The following is a 19,796-nucleotide window of genomic DNA, read 5'->3' on the forward strand; positions in this document are numbered from 1 at the left end:
TCAAACTCAGGTTAATCTTAACTATGGTTTAGGAAAACAAGTCAAGATGACATGAAGTTAGCTTGGTTCCCTAAACTACAGTTAGGACTAGGAATGAGTGAGAAGTACCCAAATTAGCAAATTTCTTCTCAAATGGAACAGAAGGAACTTGAGATTTTAAAAATGTGAATGTGCAAGGTAGCAAAATTGACAGATTCATCCCTCTGGGCAGACATTTTTGAGTGCTTAACTCTTAAAAGTTAAAGTTTGAATCTGTGTATATTTAACCATGTGTGTGGTCCTTGATTAGAGTTGCTACCTTTTTTTTCCTTCCTGGCAGTCGCCGCATAAGGAACAGCTACATGGCAAGCAGGTACAACTTGGTCCTCTCCATGCTGAGAATAGCTGTAGTTTTGGCCAGTGCAGATAGGTGAGAGTTTCGTTCAATTCGTTTTTCGATAAGACCATACTGATATTTGAAAACTTTTTAAAGGGACAAAAAGAACTTGAGATTGTTGTTGTTTTAATTGTTTGGGGGGATCAAATGCTTTAACATTTAAAGAGATTTTTTTAAAATCAAAATTCATTCATCTATCAGTTTCAGAAACTGAAATTGACAGATTAATCCATCCCTAATGAAGAACTCCACAGTGTGCCTGTGTTCAGACATAACGATAACTTGCAGTTAGTTAAAATCAGAAGTGAAAGTTTGTAATCTGGTGCATACCGCTGCACCAGAGAAAGCAAGGAGGCTGGGGGAACTGACAAACCCAGCGGTTGTTTATGTAGTGCTAAATCATAGCTTAGTGTTACATCCAAACGAGAACATTGAGTTGCACATTTTCAAGAGGAGGAAGGAGGGATCCTGATCAGCCGATCAGTTCTGCATTTTGCTCTTAAGATACTTGACCCTTTTGATTCCTTGTGATTTGTTCTTTTTCTGCAAAAAATTAGGATGGTGGTTCTCAATATGCGAGATAAGTAGGAAGGACTGAGTGCAAGCTAATGTGCAAAAGAGAACAATGTGTTCTCAACAAGCACTTCACGCCTTCATAGGGCGCAAGCACAAAGAAACAGTGAAGCTTTGTTGTTTAAGAACACTGAAGCCTGAAAGTCCAGGTATTTTTTTTCTAGATAGTAAAGAGTGGTTCTTCTGAAGTTAAACCAACTAGGCCACACCTAATTAAATGATAAATATGTTAAAAGCTTGCTTGTGTTAGGATGATAATGTACTTTAGTCTAGTTGTGGAAATGAAAAACCTGACAAATATGGCACTCTTATGCTTAATAGAGGACTATAATTTTTTCCTGACAGAAAACACATCACTCCTATAAGCTTCACCAGAAATAGCCTTTCATTTCCCCCCAACAAATATGTATTCAGTTCCTTTCTTTTTTAAAATGCCTTTATATACATTTTTACAACCCTGTAGGGGAACTGCACTACTTCACTTCTTTTGACTTGTGTGCCTTGTAAGCACTGAGGGTGATGTTACTGTGGTTCAGTGGGGTAGGTGTTGCTATAATACAGTGCATAATAAAAATGTGTTAAAAAGAAGTTTACAGCTACAAAGCTAACTACTCAAGGTGTAGGAAATGCTGAAAATAAGGTAAGCCTCTCTTTTAAGGGGACTGCCTGTGGAGCAATCGGAGTTGTGCACTATGAATACCATTAGACATGCGAGGTGCATGTTGGTGGTAGAACTGAAGCACAGTGGTTACTGGGAAGAGAGCAGCCAAGAGGTGAGTTGCTGCTGTTTAATGAGGTCTCCCAGCCTGAGAAGTGTAGAATAATGCAGCTGCAGTGGTGGTTAAAAGCTACCTTCTGTCCTGGGGTTTGGCAGGTATGCTTTGATACATTCTCATAACTGCACAGTATTGGAATTCTTTTTAAATACCCCTCTCTTAGAAGATTCATTAGTAACTGACCTGTGCACTTTTAAGAGGCTAAGACCCAATTTTACTGGCATTTGGTGGCTGAGATACACTAGATAGGATTTGTTTTTAATTGGCAATATTGTATTTTTACTTTTTAAAGAATATGTTACATTTTCTATCTGTTTTTCTATGTGCTCTCTTCCCTCAGCCTTTGGGTTAATGCTGAACACATATTTAAGTAAAACAATAAGAGAGAATTTTCAAGGCTTCCGTTTTAATCAATATTTCATCACTTGGATTGACTGTTAATATTTGGCCCAATAAGTATAGATTTGCTCTCATATGTGCATGTTCTCCCTGTTGCCGCTCATCCTTGATAGCTGGGTTGGTTGTTTTTTCTACTTGGAAAAAACAACCCTGGAATCTATTTTTTATAGATTGAATTTCTGTGTCTGCTTGATGAAATAAACAGAAATAAACTTAGGATGTCCATCGAGAATTGTTAAATAAACAAACACACACTCTTGTATATTGTCAATAGCACAATACAGATGAGAATGGTTTCTTTTTTAAAAAAAAATGTCCAAAGGCCCACATACAGTTCTTGCACAATTTTATACAGTATACAACAACCTTTAAATTTACAGTAGATCTATGTTCTCCTAGTCCAGAGGAGTTTTCTACCTGTACTACCTGAGGGACTTCAATCAGAGATGCCAGAAGTTGAACATAAGATAAATGGCAAATGCAAAGCATGTATTCTACCATTATATCCCCATGACAAATTATATAAGTGTTGCATATTGCTTCTTTCTATGAAACTGTTTTAAATAAATTATTGTACTGTGTGTGTTTGTATGAGGAGATCTGAGCAATGAGTGGGGAATGAAGAGGCATGCAGTATGGAGGATTGTTTTCCTTGCTTTAATTTCAGAGTGGAAGTTGCTGGGAAGACACATGGACTGGGTTTGGATGGCACAATAACCAACGGTGGGTTAAATAGTCAACAATGGGTTAAACAATCAGTAGCTGGTTATTGTGTTATCTGTCGGAACATTTTCCAGCTGAAATAACCAATGCAGTGCAGAGTTGATTATTTGTCATGTGTTGAGCACCATTGTATTTTGTTGTGCACAGTTGGTTATTTTTGGTTACTACAGAGTCCCCTGGTAAGAGCGATAAAAGGGGCGGCAGCTGCTCTAGTCCAGCTAGCAGAACTCGCAGTGGCTGATGGGATACCAGAGGGAGGGCTGGGGGGGAGGGGGGAATGTGTCAATCAGACACACCTTTGACTAATAGTCAACTCGACACTGGCTTTAATCCACACCATGGTTGATGATAATCATGTTGTGTGGGAGTACCCCCTTGATTATTAGCCATGAAGTTGACTATTAACCCACATTGACTGTTGTGTTGTCCGAATGCAGCCATGGTCTGGAATTTTTGTATTGTAAGGGTCATGGCTGGCATTGAGGAGAAGCAAGCCCCTGCTGGCAAGAATTCTTAGGACTTGTTCCTCATCTTCATCATTGCAGCCTGCTTGTTCCTGTGCTACTTGTGAGAAGGAGTACTAGTAGATGGCACTGCTTTCTTGCTTATAGCTCTCTGCCTGTTAAGCTTGGGAAAGGGTAGCAGTGATAAGAGAGTGGATGAGGAGCAATGGCAGTGAGAGATGTCTTGCCCGAGGGACTTCAAACATCTGGAGCTAGCACTGGTAAGACTCAATCCACAGACTGAAGAGGGCTTGTGAAGGAGAGGTGGTTTTGGAGGATAGCTAGCATTGACCCTTAGTGTAAGGCAATTGCATAATCTATGGAGGAGGATAGGGTTAGGGTTGACTTTGATTGCAAGATGAAGGAATTTGAGGGTGATTGATAATAGGGATTTGCTCTAGTCTTTAGTTCATATTAATAAACAATTTGATTGTGAAACACACACACACACACACACCATTTAGGATATACCCAGCTCTTTATTTTAGTGTTACAAACTTGGTGAGTGTTTACCATCTTGCTATGATAAGTTTATGTAGATGATAATAGTAGAATACCACCTCACCTGTAAACTTACTGGGAAATAAACCTGCTCCTTTCCCCACCCCTGAAGTTAAAATGGCCCAAGCATTATTTCAGTATGGATTGCAGCTGTTCTCTTGGTAAATTTATTTATTTATTATATTTGCTTGAGGTTATTAAAATCCAAGAGTGAGATTGCATGTTATAGAAGCTATGCAAGGTACAATCAGCCTACGAAGCAAAAGCTTTTGAAAGTCATTGTCTTAAATCAAAAATTAAAAAAGTAGAAGTGAGAAAGCCTAAATATATGTTGTGTTAAAAAATACTGGATTTTAATATATCACTTGTATACATGTGCCAAAAAAATTGCCTGCATAACTCCTGTATCATTGACAGACATAACAAGTATGATTGCACTAGAACATCCCCTCATCTATTCTTGATCCATCCAAGAACATTTCCCCTCATCACTATCACACTCTGTTTCTAAACCCTGAAATGGAATCCGCTGGTCATCTTGAAATACAAGTTGCTGCTGTCAAGATGTTAAGCTACTGTCAGCTAAAGCCATTGAGTATGATAGCTATGCTGAAGAGAATGTGAGTGGGAGGTACATATGTCATGTGGATGGTAGCATTAATCTCTCCTGCTCACTGAATGTGTTGAGCCATGTCTTTGGGAGATGTTATTGCAAGAGCTGTTGGACTCTTATTTATTCACATTTGTACAAAGATGAAGTTTAATTGTGGTTGCTCACCTATTGCCTCTTCTTTCCAAAGGTCAAAGAACATTTATTTCCATGGTAAGCTCATTTCAGTCTCATTATCTCACATCCTATTGTATGAAGGGGCAAACATGTGGTCGCCTGGAGGCAAGGTCCAGCAGCATGTGCAGTGCCAGCGATGTGGCCAGAAATATAGTTTTGCTCCTCAGTAATCATGTGATACCCTCATCACTTGAGTTATGTGTCCTTACTCCTTTGTATTAGTGTGATAAAGTGCCAGTGTTGTGGAAGCCCCCCTTCTCTCTATTCCAGCTATTTGCAAGATATAGTAAATTGTAGTCTAATACTCTGAGGGTGTGTGGATTTTTACAAAATTCGCTTAAAACTTGAAAATTTTAGCCTTCCAAATATTCTATAGCTAGATGGCAGATTACTTGGGATTCTCAAATATGTTACGTTAATATTCTTGGAGGAAGGACAAGATATCTAATGCATTTAATTACTCTTTATAATACATCCTGAATTATATAACTTTTACAGATGGTTGGGTCACACCTTCATATTCAGTTCCTCATTTCTTGGCTGCCTTCTTTTAAAACTTAAAGGAACCACCTGAGTGTAGTTATCTCAGGGGAGTTACTGCAACGTGCCTTCCTTTTCTCAGTTGCTATTTCAAAGCTTTTGTGGATAAAAGTAAAGAGTTAAATGTCTATTTAGTTTGGAGGGAAGGTAGTGTGTCAATCTACCAAGTGAGAAAAAGTATTCTCTAACGTTCTTGCCTAGTATATTGCGTTTCCACATCTCTTCATGCTCTGTCCGCAGTCAAACCCATCCTGTTCATTCAGAATAGTATTTATAAAATTCTCAGCTGACCCCCCCTCAATTAACACACTTAGATGATAAAGGGAATCATGAATAGTTGATATCAAAGATATGTAATAGAGAATTATCACTCACCTTTCCCAAATACTTCTGTCCTTGAAAATACAGAAAAATGCTAAAATACCTGTTTGTATGTGAGTTCATAAATAGGAGCAAATCATTTTTTGTACTTTCACTGGAGTTACATTTATTGAGAAAATATTTCTCAAAATTGTGTTCAGGCAAAATAAATAATACCCTACATAAAAATGCTTTCCACTTGTCCCCTGTTGGCTGTCTGAACTTATCATCTTGTGTAATCTGATTCCTAACCTCTTGCATAACACAATATGAGTTTAAATATCTCTCTGCACCTGCTATAAATGCAAAATATCTTTTCCACAGTGAGCATATACACCAAATAATTAATATTAAATAAACAGCTTTCCCAACACAGAAGGGTCTTTGGCATAAAAGTCAAATTTTTAAAGCAACCTCTGGAAGAAGCTTTATTTGTAAGGCAATGCTTTGGCTTGAACTGATTTGCTGCAAATAACACTGTTAACACCTTTGAAGCAGCAATACCTCATGAAATGTGTACAGACTGGAGAGTGCATTGGGTAAAGTGTAGGTAGTAACCATGAGAAAGACAACAACACAATAAATACAGTTGGGATGTCACTGAAGACAGGTCTTGAACCAGGAAGACAAGCAGCACAATCCTATACATTTCTACTCAGAAGTAAGTTGCATTGGGTTCAATGGGACGTTCAGATAAGTGAATATAGGATTGCTGCATTAGGTGCTGCTAAAGTACATATTTACCAGTTCACAGAAGACTTGCCGATTCTTTCTCTTAATTTATATTTGGGTCCCTTTGGATAAACCCTGCGAAAATCATGACATGCTAATTGCATATGCTGTTATTTTGTTTCAACATATGTGTAGTATTTTGGTGTCACCATGTTCAACTTTTTCTGTAATTTTTAAGTGATTGTTTCTTTAAAATGACAATGTTTTGTTCTGAGCAATGTAATTAATGGGGTTGCCTGGTCACATACCTAACTTTTGAGCAGTGCAGAATACATTTTTAATTTTTTAAAAAGTAGAATTTTCCTTTCAAATTTAATATGTACTTTTTAATAACATTTTCCTTTATGCTTTAATGTAATCTAATGTAAATGCAGTAAAACTACATTTCTCAGAGTCATACATATTGTTGGTCATTCTTTAATGCTACCTAAAAAAAGTTTGTATGATAATGTGAAATTTATCCACGTTAACCTTTCTTCCTTCTTCCCTAAGAAAGTTAATCAGCATTTAGAATAAAGCCTCTTCATATTAAGATTGTAAACCTACTGTAATTCTCTAAAAACGGACCTCCTTTTCCCTTGAGAAATAAGTAATACTGAAGCCACCTACAGAGAAATTCTATTTGGCTAATTTTTATCTATTATGATGCAAATGCTGATTTTAATCCCCTTAACTCATCCATCATGCATGACAGATGAGCCAGCCTATTGTCTGCATTTTTGAAAGATTTTTGTCCAAGTTGGACTTTTTACTTCTAATTCTTGCCAGAAGAGAATTTTCTTAAAATTGGTTAATACCCTGTATAAATCAACACTTTCAAAATTTAAATGTTTGTATGTAAATAGCTTATGGACGTATTCTAAAAGCAAAAAACCAACGTTAACATTCTTTCTACAGATTTATTTATTTATTTATTTCATTTCATTTCATTTATATACTACCCCACAGCCGAAGCTCTCTGGGCAGTTTATCATTGTGTAGCGGAATTTCAATTTGCTGCTTCCTAGGGTTGTGTTCCGTTTTTCTTTTGAAAAGTCACTAAATGGACATTAATTTTACATTAATTTCTTTATGGAATGAAATACGTTTCTTACATAGCAAAGTATATAATTGCAAATTATCTTCAAAACTTTAAAATCAAATTAGATTGTGCAGTTCTAAATTGTAAATATTTCTTTGCTGAAATTAACAGCACTAGGACTAAAATCTGAATCAGTAATTGTAGAAGGTGAGATGTCTAAGCCATTCTTTATTGTATCCTTACTCCTAGGAGTAGCTGGTTTTAATTGCAAGATGGATTTGCAAAAGCCATAATCCGATACAGTGTAGAAACCATTCCAATTAATGGTCTTCAGTACATCTAAAAATGTGTTGGATTGCTGTCACTGAGAATAGAGTTTCTGGAATCATGGGTGATAGAATTACTTTGAATGGCATACCACACTGCAGGACAAGGATACTGAAGTCAATGAAGTGGGGTAACAAGGAGTTTTGAGTCAGGTCTATGGTAGGATTGTGTGTGTGTGTGTGTGTGTGTGTGTGAAAAAGCAAATCAGTCTTGTGGGATCCATGGCAAAATGTCTGAAAACCAAGGAAGCTGCCAGTTCTGGTTTCATAAACTGTTCAGTAACATTTCTGGAGCTGTTTTTATTCCAAATCCTTAAAGATAAAGATGTAATGAAATGTGTTCTTTTTTCACCTAGTCTTTCATGTACAATCAAATGAATATCCATGAATTTTGCCATAGGTGCACAGCAATTTACATTTTAACCACATTCTTCTGGAATTATATATAAATGTATTATTTTACTTGACATAATAACACACTGGTAGTTCATAGTTTTCAGTTTGCTTGTGTTTGCAATATTTAGCTTATGCATACTTCCATAATATTGCAATATTTGACTTTGTGTGTGTTAGTTATTGCTAGGGCAGTGGTTCCAGAAGTAAACCTTTCTTTCACCTCAACTGGGGAAATCTAATAGAAGTGTGAATATGGCAGGAAAAGAAAAGAAAAGAAAACTCCACCATGGCAGAAGGATATTGCTGACTTAACTGTGCAGGATCAACACCCAATATTTTTCCGGGGATGCTAAACCTCTTGTAGCTGCTAAATTGGATTTGCAGCTGAATGAAGTATCAGCTGCTGCTGGACAAGCCCATAAAAGCAGGATGGCTTGCCTTTTGTAGGCAGGGCTTAGAGGACGATTGATATGTTTTAGCACTTTTAGGATTATTGTGATTAAGAGGAAACCACTCTGAATGATAGGGAAAGGGTTTAAAAATACACAGCCCACAGCTGGTAAGCAGCATGTGTTTGCTATGAGGGGAGGTCATGACTAGTTGAACCTGCTGGTTGTAGCGTTGATTGACAGATAAGAAAACTTGATATTATGAAACAGGGGGTGTCCTTAAAAGAACATGCTTTGAGGGGCTAGGGATGCAATTTTATCAGAATACAAATACAGTCAATGCAATTAGAAGGAATTCAGGATGTCTGTCTGACTATTAAAATCATAGCTGCATGGTTTTAAAAATACCTGTAAAACATCTAATAGGGAAAAAAGAAGCAAAACTGATTGGCAAACCTGGTCAGCCCTTTATAAAGGGTGTTTTAGTGTCTGGATTATGATAAAAGATAACAGGTCTTTATATAAAGCTGAGGTTTTAAAGATAAAAGGTTTTAAGCATCAATTTGCTTATCTTGTGATCTGTTAGGCATGTTGTGATTCAAAAATGTTTTTGCAGATGTGATTTACACAGGACCCATCAGTAGAAACCTGCTTTATTTTATTTTTGTATTAAACACCTGCCTCATAAACACAACCACGGCTTTGAATCTGCCTGTACTCTGTCTCTCTTAGCCTCATTTGGAATTGAAGCTCATTTAGTCGACTGTTTTTTTTTATACTGAACCATTTGAAACCTTGCAAATGTGCATTTAAATGGTTGAATCTCTAGCCCCCTCCCCCGCTTTTTTTTTAAGTGGGGCTGTACCTCTTTCAAAATTTGAGTTTAGCATACCACACAGGAAAGAACACAAGCTTGCCAAGTCCTGCTGAGCGTTTTTTCAAGCCTGTGAAAAGAATGAATTATTCAGCAGTAAGCATGCTTACAGCTGGCCATTTGGGAGCTTTGATGTGCGAATCAGGCGGTTGCATGAATGCCCTTATTGTCATGTTATGTGTACACAGTGTGTGAATTATTGAAAATAGTGAGGCCTGAGCCTCATCTGGTAGAGATTACAGTGCAGGCATGCTGGGTGAAGGTCTGTAATTGAAAATCCCCAGATGCTGTTTATTTGGCCTATGTCACATGACCTTCTGCAGTAAGCTTGTCTGAACAAAACGCTGCCTGCATAGGAAAGCACTGCTCAATCTCCCACCCCCTCCATTTCCATAAGCCTTCTCAAAACTCACTGAGGGGACCACTCTCAAAACTCACTGTGGGGATGACTTAACACCTGCCTATAATATTTTTAAAGGCTTAAAATAGATTTTGCTCATGGCTTTTAAATAGCGGGTGTCTTAGTTAGTGGTTGAAACTGTTTAATCAGTTGTTGACTTTTATCTACAAGAGGTTTCTTGTTGTCTAATTTGGATTTAAAATGTCTTCACCCCTCCCTGCACATGTGCGCACACACACGCGGACACACACACACACACACACTTCAAGAGGTGTTCTCCTCCTCTGACAGAGGCACTAGAAGCATTTTATATAGTTCAGTCCTATTCAGCTGCTGAAACCTTTGAAGGTCTGAGACTGAGAATGCATTCCAACATTACTAACTCTGATTTCAAATGTCCTTTGAAAAGCTGCTCCTGGGGAACAGCCCTTTAACACCACCAATCCAGGAGCCACTGAAGTCTCTATTAAAAACTCACAAGAAACAAAGAGGTTAGATCTAGGATTTTGAGACAAAATTGGGCTTCTTTTATACTCCTGAGTAAATTTGGGGTTAAATTTGGGGTAAGAATTGACATTGAATATCTTTTCAAATGAAATGTAAGGCCTACCTCTTTATTCAAGCTTTTATAAGCAGAGATAAGGGTATGTTTTTTTTTATCATGCCTAGGGGGAGAATGCCTAAAAATTAGATAATGATTCCTAAGAATTTTTCCACGTTCCCATCAATCTTCATGCATCTAGTAGAATAGATAAGAAAGTTTTGTAGCACCTTAAAAACTAATGAATTTATTATAGCATAAGCTTTCATCAACTAGAATCCATTTCCTCAGAGGCACCTATGCCAAGATACAGTTGTTAGTTTTCAAGGTGCCACAAGATTTTCTGTTGTTTTTGCTGAAACAGACTCCTCTGCTAATAGAATGGAGGCTGGTTTCTAGGGTTTGAAAATATTTTTCCAACCTTGATGTTGAGAATGTGTGCTTGTTGCTTTCCTTTCCTTAAAAATAACTTCTGACTGGATTGTATATTTTTTGCCAAGCAAAGTGAAGCATTTGGTTTAACTACTGACCAGGTTGGCATTCCTTTTGTAAGTGTGCCAGTTTATTTGTAATGTGATAACTCAATTGAATGTTAAGATACCAGTATGAAATTTAGTACCCACACCAAGGCACAATTCAGCATTTCCTTTTTTAAAAAAAATGTTTAAGTTTTTACAACATTAAATAATAAACAAATATTTTAACCTAGACACTATAGCAAATACAACAATAATTGTATCTTGACTACACTCTTATTATTGTGTGTCTTATCTTATTTCCCTTATGTTAGTGCAAATAAATAAGTCACCTGACCTTGATTCCCTCATGACAGCTTCGGCTACAGGGTGGTATACAAATGTAGATTGATGATGATGATGATGATGATGAGTTCCATGAGTGAATAAGGGTTCTCAAAACCTGTATTTTACTACTATTTTATATCATAATATTCTTATGTTTTTTCTTATGTTTCATTTGCCTTCAGTTCCATTAAAAACCTTACTCTTTAAGAACTAAAACTGCCAAAGAAATAGTTCCACGAGGAAATACATTGGAGAGTACACATAGAGAAAGAGAAGCGGTTGAGAAACAGCATTTTAAAATACTAAACTCAAGAACAAAACAGAACAAACAAAAATGCAATCCCTCCACACTCAGAGAATGTTTATTCGTTCCTAAGATGGGAGAGGAAAGCAACTTAAGTGACAACTTCCTGTGGATCCAGAAGCAGGTGTGTCATGATGGCTTCACTGGCCATTCTCCCTCTCCTGGTTCTGTAACACAGTCAGTTGGTCCTACAAGGCCGTTGTGGTGGGGAGTAGGAGACTCCTGCTGATCCATGAGCAGGCGTCTGATGGTGTTTTTGCCTGGCTCCCTCCCTCCCTCCCTCTCCTGTTATTTGTCAAGGATGTTTCCCACCCAAGCATGTTACAAACTGAGCATATAGACTGATTGTCTTCAGTACTTGACACTACTAAGGCCGTAGCTAGACCTAAGGTTTATCCTGGGATCATCCAGGGTTCGCCCCTGCCTGAGTACTGGATCCCCTGTGTGTCACTTAGATGAACAGGTTTGACCTCTGGAAAATAACCTTACTTTACAAATAAACATGCCTTATTTGTCTCTCCTGTATAGCCCAGCCAGATCATATTGAGGACCCAACAGTGGTGGATCACATAGAGATAAGGAAGTACTGGAGAGATGGAGTTGTTTTCACCAATAACCTACCTGCCCATATATTAAGATAATCAGGGGATAATCTGTACTCCTTCCAAAAGAGAAATACATTAAACTTTTACAAAAGAGAGAGCCTGACTCTGCCATGTCCTCCTACTGGAGAAAGTCCTAGCACCAACATTGTATACTTTTTGGTGCCAGGTGAAGCCCATTTTATTTGCAAAGACATCTTGAAACAAACTTTCAAAAATATTTCATTTTTTGATCAAAGTGTGTTATTGTTTTAGCTGGTTAAAATAGTTAGAATCATAGAATCATAGAATAGCAGAGTTGGAAGGGGCCTACAAGGCCATCGAGTCCAACCCCCTGCTCAATGCAGGAATCCACCCTAAAGCATCCCTGACAGATGGATATGCCTCTCTGTTTTATTTTTGATGTTTAGAGGGGTTTATTTTATTTTATTTAAAAAGTGCTGTATTGCATTGTATTTAGGTTGTTAGCACCCTGAAATCCTTTTTGAGATGTAGGCACAGTCTCTAAATGTTCAAAAATAAATAAACGCCTCTATGGACTAATACAGACTTCGTCAACCTGTTACCTTTCAGATGTTTCAGACCAACTCCAATCAGTGCCTGCCAGCATGGCCAATGGTCAGGAAGGCTGGGAGCTGTAGTCCAAAATATCTGGAGGGCACCAGTTTACGGAAGGCTGTTATAGGGCATTGCTCCAATAGGAAAGAAAGAATTGAGAAGTGGAGCCAAGTGTCCACAATTCATGGACATTGTGTAGTGCTATATTTTGAAATGGTACAGTATTACCAATGACCTCATACAAGTGCTCACCCACTAGCCTGCTTGTCCAGACTTGGCTGTATATTTATTTATTTATTGCATTTTTATACCGCCCAATAGCCAAAGCTCTCTGGGCGGTTCACAAAAATTAAAACCATTCAAAGTATAAAAGCATGATATAAAATACAATATAAAAGCACATAAGTCAATTTTTAGCATACTGATGGTCTAAGAGAGGGGGAAAACAGACTCTCTTCCAGTTTACAAAAGCTTACTTGTTTGACCATCTATTTTTGTTTTTTATTTCATACAGATGAAAAAACAGATTATAAGTCCTGTAGTGACTTTTCTAACTCTTCTACATAACAATCATGATTCCAAAGATTCGTACACACAAGTCCATGTTGTTGGTTTCCAAAAAGAAATATTTTAGGCAAACAATATCTAAGCTCTTGCAACAGGGAGAAGACTTTGATATTTCACACAGTGCCATACATTAGTCAGAGAATAAATACAAATATTGTGAAAATGAGTCCTTTTTATGCCTGCTCGTCTATGTATGGAGTGAACATGGGAAGGAGAGAATGGCTCCAACTGAGCATTCCCATGCCTCACACGTGCCCTTGCCCTCCACACATGGAGCTGATGGTCTGATAAGGAACATCTTTGCAAATACAGCTACACCTTTGTACGAAGGTATGAAAAGGGCTATTGGAGCCTTTTGCGAAGATAATTTAAAGTGGGTTCAGTATAAAAGAGAAGAGAACTGTTTCCATTGTTGAACAGATCTTTTTCATATGCCTTTCTCAGTCTTGGACTAAGGTGCAGTTTGAATTATACTTTGCTTCTCAGTTTGGGTGTGAAGGGAGATTGGGAGTAAGCTTTGGCATTGTGAGCTGTCTTACTTGGCTGTCCCCTGCTTTCCCCACTACAGGAGAGAAATGAATTAATAATCTGGGAGATCCTATGTTTATTGGAACATGGGGCATGCCCATTTTATTCATCCCATTCTGTGGTGGAGACAAGGGCCATGAGATACTATGTCAGCCTTCCCCCAACTAGCATCCTTAAAATGTGTGGAATTACAACCCCCATCTCCCCAGCCAGCATTGCCAATGGCCATGTTTGCTGTGGATGGTGGGACGTGTAGTCCTACACATCTGCCAGGTGAGAGAAGGCTAGACTGCATCTGCCAACCTCTTCCTGGATACAATCCACTGTCAAAGTATTAACTGTGCAACTCCTAAAGTGTGATGCTTGCTTTACTTGTCTTGAGAAATTAATATCTTGTTATGCCTTTTGACTTGGGATGAAAGAAGGGGGGAATTACAGCTCCCCCCCCACTTTTTTTCAGGTGGGCTCATTGTTGCCAGTTAGTAGCCATTAAAAGAACTGTAGCTTCAGATCCTAAAAGTATTGTATTCCTCTGTTTGTGTTGTATTTGACTCACCTCTAATCTACTGTTAAAGATCTTTACAAACAATTTTTCTCAATTTCAGTCCACAAGCCAGCTTCCCTAAGCCATTTAATTTGAGATATATTTTTTGGACAAAAGGCTATGGGTGATACCCAACAATGTCTGTCCACCAATGGAACAAACGTCCATGGTAGAATGGATTCCCCTTCCCCCTACACACCCTTCATCTGATAGATTGGGGTTTTTTTTCCCCACATGATACCTTGTGATCTGTATTTTTAAATCATGCAGTTTAAACATTACATATTCACGCTGAATTGCTACATTTAGCCTTCATTATAAATTTATATTTGTTTCAGGTAGGAATGAACTGATAGCCAGATACATCAAACTTAGAACGGGAAAGACACGGACCAGGAAACAGGTAAGACAACCCTACAGGATAAAACTTGCATGTCAATGAATGACAGAATGTAGCAGACTTGGCTGCAGTGGCTGCCTTTGCTTCAGCTCTGGTTAGATACTGCATTGCCTTTTCATGAATTTGCTTTCAAAAATACTGCTGTTTGTGCCATTCATCACTTCAGTGACAGTTCCTTATGCACATTATACACTTGCAGCTGTGAGCACCTGTATTTGAAAAGTAGCCTGGTGACATTATTCAGTTACTTTCAAAATAAATAAATATGTATACCTATGTCAGACCAGGGTACTCATAGTTATATTTTCATAAGATTCTGCCTTGCTTCCAGCCTATTTATTTGACTGACTAAAGGTCAAACTTATAAAACCTTTTGTAGACTATGACCATCTAGTTCTTTTTGCTTAGAATACCTTGTTTAGAGCCTCTTACAAGAAGAACCAAAATATCTGGGAATCACACCTAGTAGCATGGACCCCGTGATGATATAGGCAGGCAATAATTGAGAAATCTCAAGGCATAGTATTATTATTTTTAAAAATAATTTATTAAAGGAAATCAGATGTTACATTGCATTTAAATATGAAAGGAATAGAATGCTTTAAAACTAGCAAAAACAACAAAAACGTGACTGTCTCAGGCTCTCAAGTGTGTGTGTGTGTGTGTGTGTGTGGTCTTCAAAGAATTCTGTCTTCTAAGGACACACACCTCTATTTATAAAAATGGCTGTATGGACAGCGGAGAAAGATTCAAGGGAGGCAGCAGGAGGGGGAAGCACATGTGGGCAAAAAAACCCAAAACCTAGATAATCCAGGGGGATCAGATGCAACAGAGATCATCAGGGCCCCAGTTCCTTTATTTCAGCAAGCATCATTTTTTCTCCAGTTACATGAAAGCAACATCTTTCAGAATAACTTTCTATATAGTGGACTCTTGTCCATGAAAGCTTATTATGCCAGAGAACATGGGTGAGTCTTAATGTATGAATCGCCTGATGTCAAGAGACCATGCACCCACCAGAATCTGGCCACCTGGATCATGCAAAAAGCAGCTACACTTGCCCATGCCTAGGTGGACCTTTCCTAATACCACCCATGATTAGACCTATTTTTTTAAATAGGAAATTCTTGTTTTAATATTGAGTATTTTGTACTCATATTCCCATGATCTGGAGCATTTGAAAATCTAGGAATGTGGGGGAGAGATCTCTGTAGGTGGCATCCTTGATTCTTCTTATAATTCAGACTTATTTTACACTAATTACTATGTGATTCTGCTAATCTGATCCAGAACTGCAACTTCTGGTGGAGGTGGAAGCATTTTGAGTTCATTGCTTTTTCGGAGGTTCTGGGCTTTTTTCAGAAATAAATGGAGGCTTTGGTTCTGGGAGTTGGAAGATATTTTTATGCCTTTCTCTGTCTCATGGGATCAATGGTTCTCCAAGATAATGTAGGGGTAATGTTCTTACTGCTGTCTTGCTGCATCACAAACTTTTTGCCATGGGATGCGGAGAAGGTCTGTGATGCAGCAAGTGCCAGAAAAACAGGGACCATTGAACATGTGACAGAGGCTTACTTATGCAAAGCAAAGTGAATTGTACAAGCCATTCTGCAGTCCACGTTGGAATTGTGTTAGAATTTTCAATGAAATTCTGTTCTATCAAAAGTTTTCTTCTACTTGGTTCTGCTCATCCCTACACTCTGCTGTGTGTGTTGTTGTGTTTTTAAATGACATTGTCCATTTGCATTTTGAACTCCATCACTTGTACAGAACTATCATGCATTTAATATTAGAGTGTGTAAATAGGAAGGATGAAGTCCCTACACAGGCATGCTGTGTCTGTTCTGTGATATGGTGAAAAGTAATGCCAATGCAGACAAAAATGGGGAAATGGCCGAATGCCAGTGGCTCAAATTCAGCCATTTATACAGAATATTTTTTGGTGGTGAAGCTCTTTGAGTCAAACAAACGAGGAGGGAAAGCATCTAAAAACCATGCAGACTGGAGGAGGGAACCCTCCAAGTGCCTAAACACAAAAACACTGCAAGTTGGAAGACTGTAATGATGTTTATTCCCTCCTCCAGTTTGCATGAAGTTCTTTGAGTGGCAAAAAATAAAATTACAGCGATTTTTTTTAACTGAGAGGCAAGCAGCAATAAAATGTTGACTAATACACCCACCCCAATCCAAAATGCAGAGTGTGAATAATGTTTCTGGATAAAATTAGGATAATCTGTTATCTATAAATAATAATAATAACTAAATAATAAATACATAAATAAAATAAATAAATCTGTTATCTGCAAATAGTTTCTTCTGCAAGTAGTCCACTTTGCTTACAGAAATGGGTGGTGGTGTTTTATCCTTTTTAGCTACTACAAAATCTGTAGCTTAAAAGGTATAATTTATTTTGTCAAGGGTTCTGTGAAAAAGCTTATCTAGAATCAGAGTTTACATACAAATATACCTTTCGCATTTACTATTACATATAGATATTATTGTTACAACATTTCTTGAACATGTGGAAACATTTTGAAAAGGCAAGGAGGGGTTTAGGATGTTTTCATAAACAATGTAAAGAACCAAGATCTAATTTCCCATGTTTGAAAATCAAGCAAGAGAGTCACATGAGTAAGAACTCAGATTCAGTATAAAAATGACTCTCCTTCTCCTTCTTTTTCTCATTAACATTTATCAGTATTTCACTAAATTCTTAAAAAGCCGTCTTAGTATCATTTACCGTAGTCTTCCCTGGAGAGAAGTCTTATTGGGTTCAATTCAGACATCAGACCAACCATGGTAAAAGAAGCTTCACTATGGTTTTAGCGTGATCCTGAATTGACAAACCAAGGTCTGCAAGTCCAAACCTTGATTTTGAATGATATCTCAGTTGACAAACAATAGTTACAGCTGTTGATCTATTGCTAGAGTGCTGAGCAATGGAAAATGAAATTAGGCAAGCTGTTCAGTATGGTTTGCCTATACATTTGGAAGCTCATGCCCTGGTTTGGGTTGATGTAATGCCTGGTTTGAGCCAATCCCTGTAACAAGATAAATACACTTACATGCAGGCTCAGTTTTCGTATTAGAAACCTAGGAAGCTGCCTTACACTGAGTCCACTGAGCTCAGCATTGTTTTTATATTTCATACAGTATTTCCTAGCTGTATCTGAAGATGCTTGGTATTGAAACTGGACCCTTCTACATGCAAAGCCTGTGCTCTACCATTGAGCTCTGGCATATTCCAAAAGGGGGTTAAACAAGGATTCTAATTGAAGTGACAAGATATCTGAGATTAATTTAGGAATTACTACTAAAATATTTTACATTAGAAGGTATTTTTTGTGATCTCAATTGTTGATCCACCTAACCTGGTAGCTGTTGGTATGCTGTGGACGTCATCTACCTCAATTTCAGCAAAGTTTTCTAACAAGGTTCCACTTGACATTCTCATTGACAAGCTGATAAAGTTAGGTTCAGGTGGCACTACAGTAAGGTGGATCCACAACTGGCTAGCTAACTGCACTCAGAGTGTCAGCATTAATGGCTCTACATTGAGCTGGAGTGCAGTAACCAGCGTGGCACCACAGGGTTCTATCTTGGGGCCAGTAGTATTCAACATTTTTATTAATGACCTGGATGATGGGATTGATGGGCTTCTTATCAAATTTGAGGATGACACAACACTGGGAGATCTGGCGAACACCCATTATTGCAGAATGAGACTGCAATCTGATTTGGACAGGTTGGAAGACTGGACAGAGAGGAACAAGATGTCCTTTAACAGGGAAAAATGGAAGGTATTACACCTAGGGAGAAAAAATGTAGGGTACACATACAAGATGGGGGATTCATGGCTTGGAAGCACTATATCAGAGAAGGATTTGGGTGTGGTCATTAATAGCAAGCTGAACATGAGTCAGCAGTGTGAGCTAGCCACTAGAAGGGCTGACACGATTTTGGGCTGCATTAGAAGAAGAGTTGCATCAAAGATACGTGAAGTCGTTATTTCTCTCTACTCTGCACTAGAGAGACCACACCTGGATTATTGTGTATGATTCTGGGCACCACATTTCCAGAAGGACATTTACAGGTTAGAACAGGTTCAGAGGAGGGCAACAAAGATGATACAGGGACTTGAGGATATGCCCTATGAGGACAGTCTGAAGAAACTTGGGATGTTCATTCTGGAGAAAAGAAGACTGATAGGAGACATGTTGACAGTGTTCATGTATATAAAAGGGAGCCACAGGGAAGATGGTCAAAAACTATTTTCCATTGCCATAGAAATTAGGACCTGAAATAATGGATATAAGGTACAGCTACCTGGATTTTGATTAAATATAAGAAAAACTTCCTGATGGTAAGATCTGTACAACAGTGGAACAGCACAGAGGTTGTGGATTCTCTATCTCTGGAGGGTTTTAAGAAGAGGCTGGACAGCCATCTCTCATGGATGGTGTAACTGATGAGCCTTGTGGTTCAACTCTGTAGTTCTATGGTATATTCTAGGCCCCCGGGCAACTTCCAGAGATCAGGGGGGGGATTTTTGTCCCGTAGAGCCACACCACAGGAGCATTGCACAGTCCCACCCACCCCGAAAAAAGGGACAGAGTGGTCCTAAATGTGGCCCTTTGGGCACTTTGTAACCACTATGGATGCCATTTTGGGAGGAGACTTTTTTAAAATTGGGGTTTAGTGGAGGGGTTGTATGTGGCCCATTGCCAATGCATTGCCCACCCCTTTTTAGACAGAGTGTTTGCTTTTGGAAGATACAGGTCCCTTCATTTTTATTTAGAAAAAGTGTTTACATCAAGCCATTGTAATTTAGAATTAAACCTTCTGTTTATACATAGTTTGCACTCATGGAGAATCCGCCTGATCCAGATTCTAAGGACACTGCATTCTCTCTCTCTCTCACGCACGCACGCACACACACACACACACACACACACACACACACCTTCCCACGTGAGTAAGTTGTTCCCCACTGATTTTGTCAGGGGACAAACGTACCTTAATGGTGTTTGCTTGCATGTGTTTTCTTCTCAGACTGAATTCAGCAGAAAAGCCTGTTTATGTGGCTTTCAAAGGGCTGTTGAAGATTTGGACCAAAGACATAAACAGAAATAATCCAATAATTAGAATGTCCACAAAGGATAAGAGAGCCAGTATGGTGTAGTGGCTAAGGTGTTGGACTGGGAGTCAGGAGATCCAGGTGCTAGTCCCCATTCAGCCATGGAAACCCACTGGGTGACTTTGGCCAGTCACAT

At 38.4% G+C, this 19,796-nt stretch overlaps 1 protein-coding gene across 1 annotated transcript in view; it reads left to right on the forward strand.

Annotated features, from left to right (window-relative positions):
- TEAD1 (TEA domain transcription factor 1) overlaps positions 1–19,796 on the forward strand; it is a 214,201-nt gene that overhangs the window by 128,174 nt on the left and 66,231 nt on the right. Inside the window, exon 3 of the mRNA XM_063117294.1 lies at positions 14,462–14,526. Coding sequence (XP_062973364.1) covers positions 14,462–14,526 — 65 coding nt within the window. The remainder of the gene's footprint in view (positions 1–14,461; positions 14,527–19,796) is intronic.

This window comes from Elgaria multicarinata, chromosome 2, assembly GCF_023053635.1.
Source record: "Elgaria multicarinata webbii isolate HBS135686 ecotype San Diego chromosome 2, rElgMul1.1.pri, whole genome shotgun sequence".
Taxonomy (NCBI): domain Eukaryota; kingdom Metazoa; phylum Chordata; class Lepidosauria; order Squamata; family Anguidae; genus Elgaria; species Elgaria multicarinata.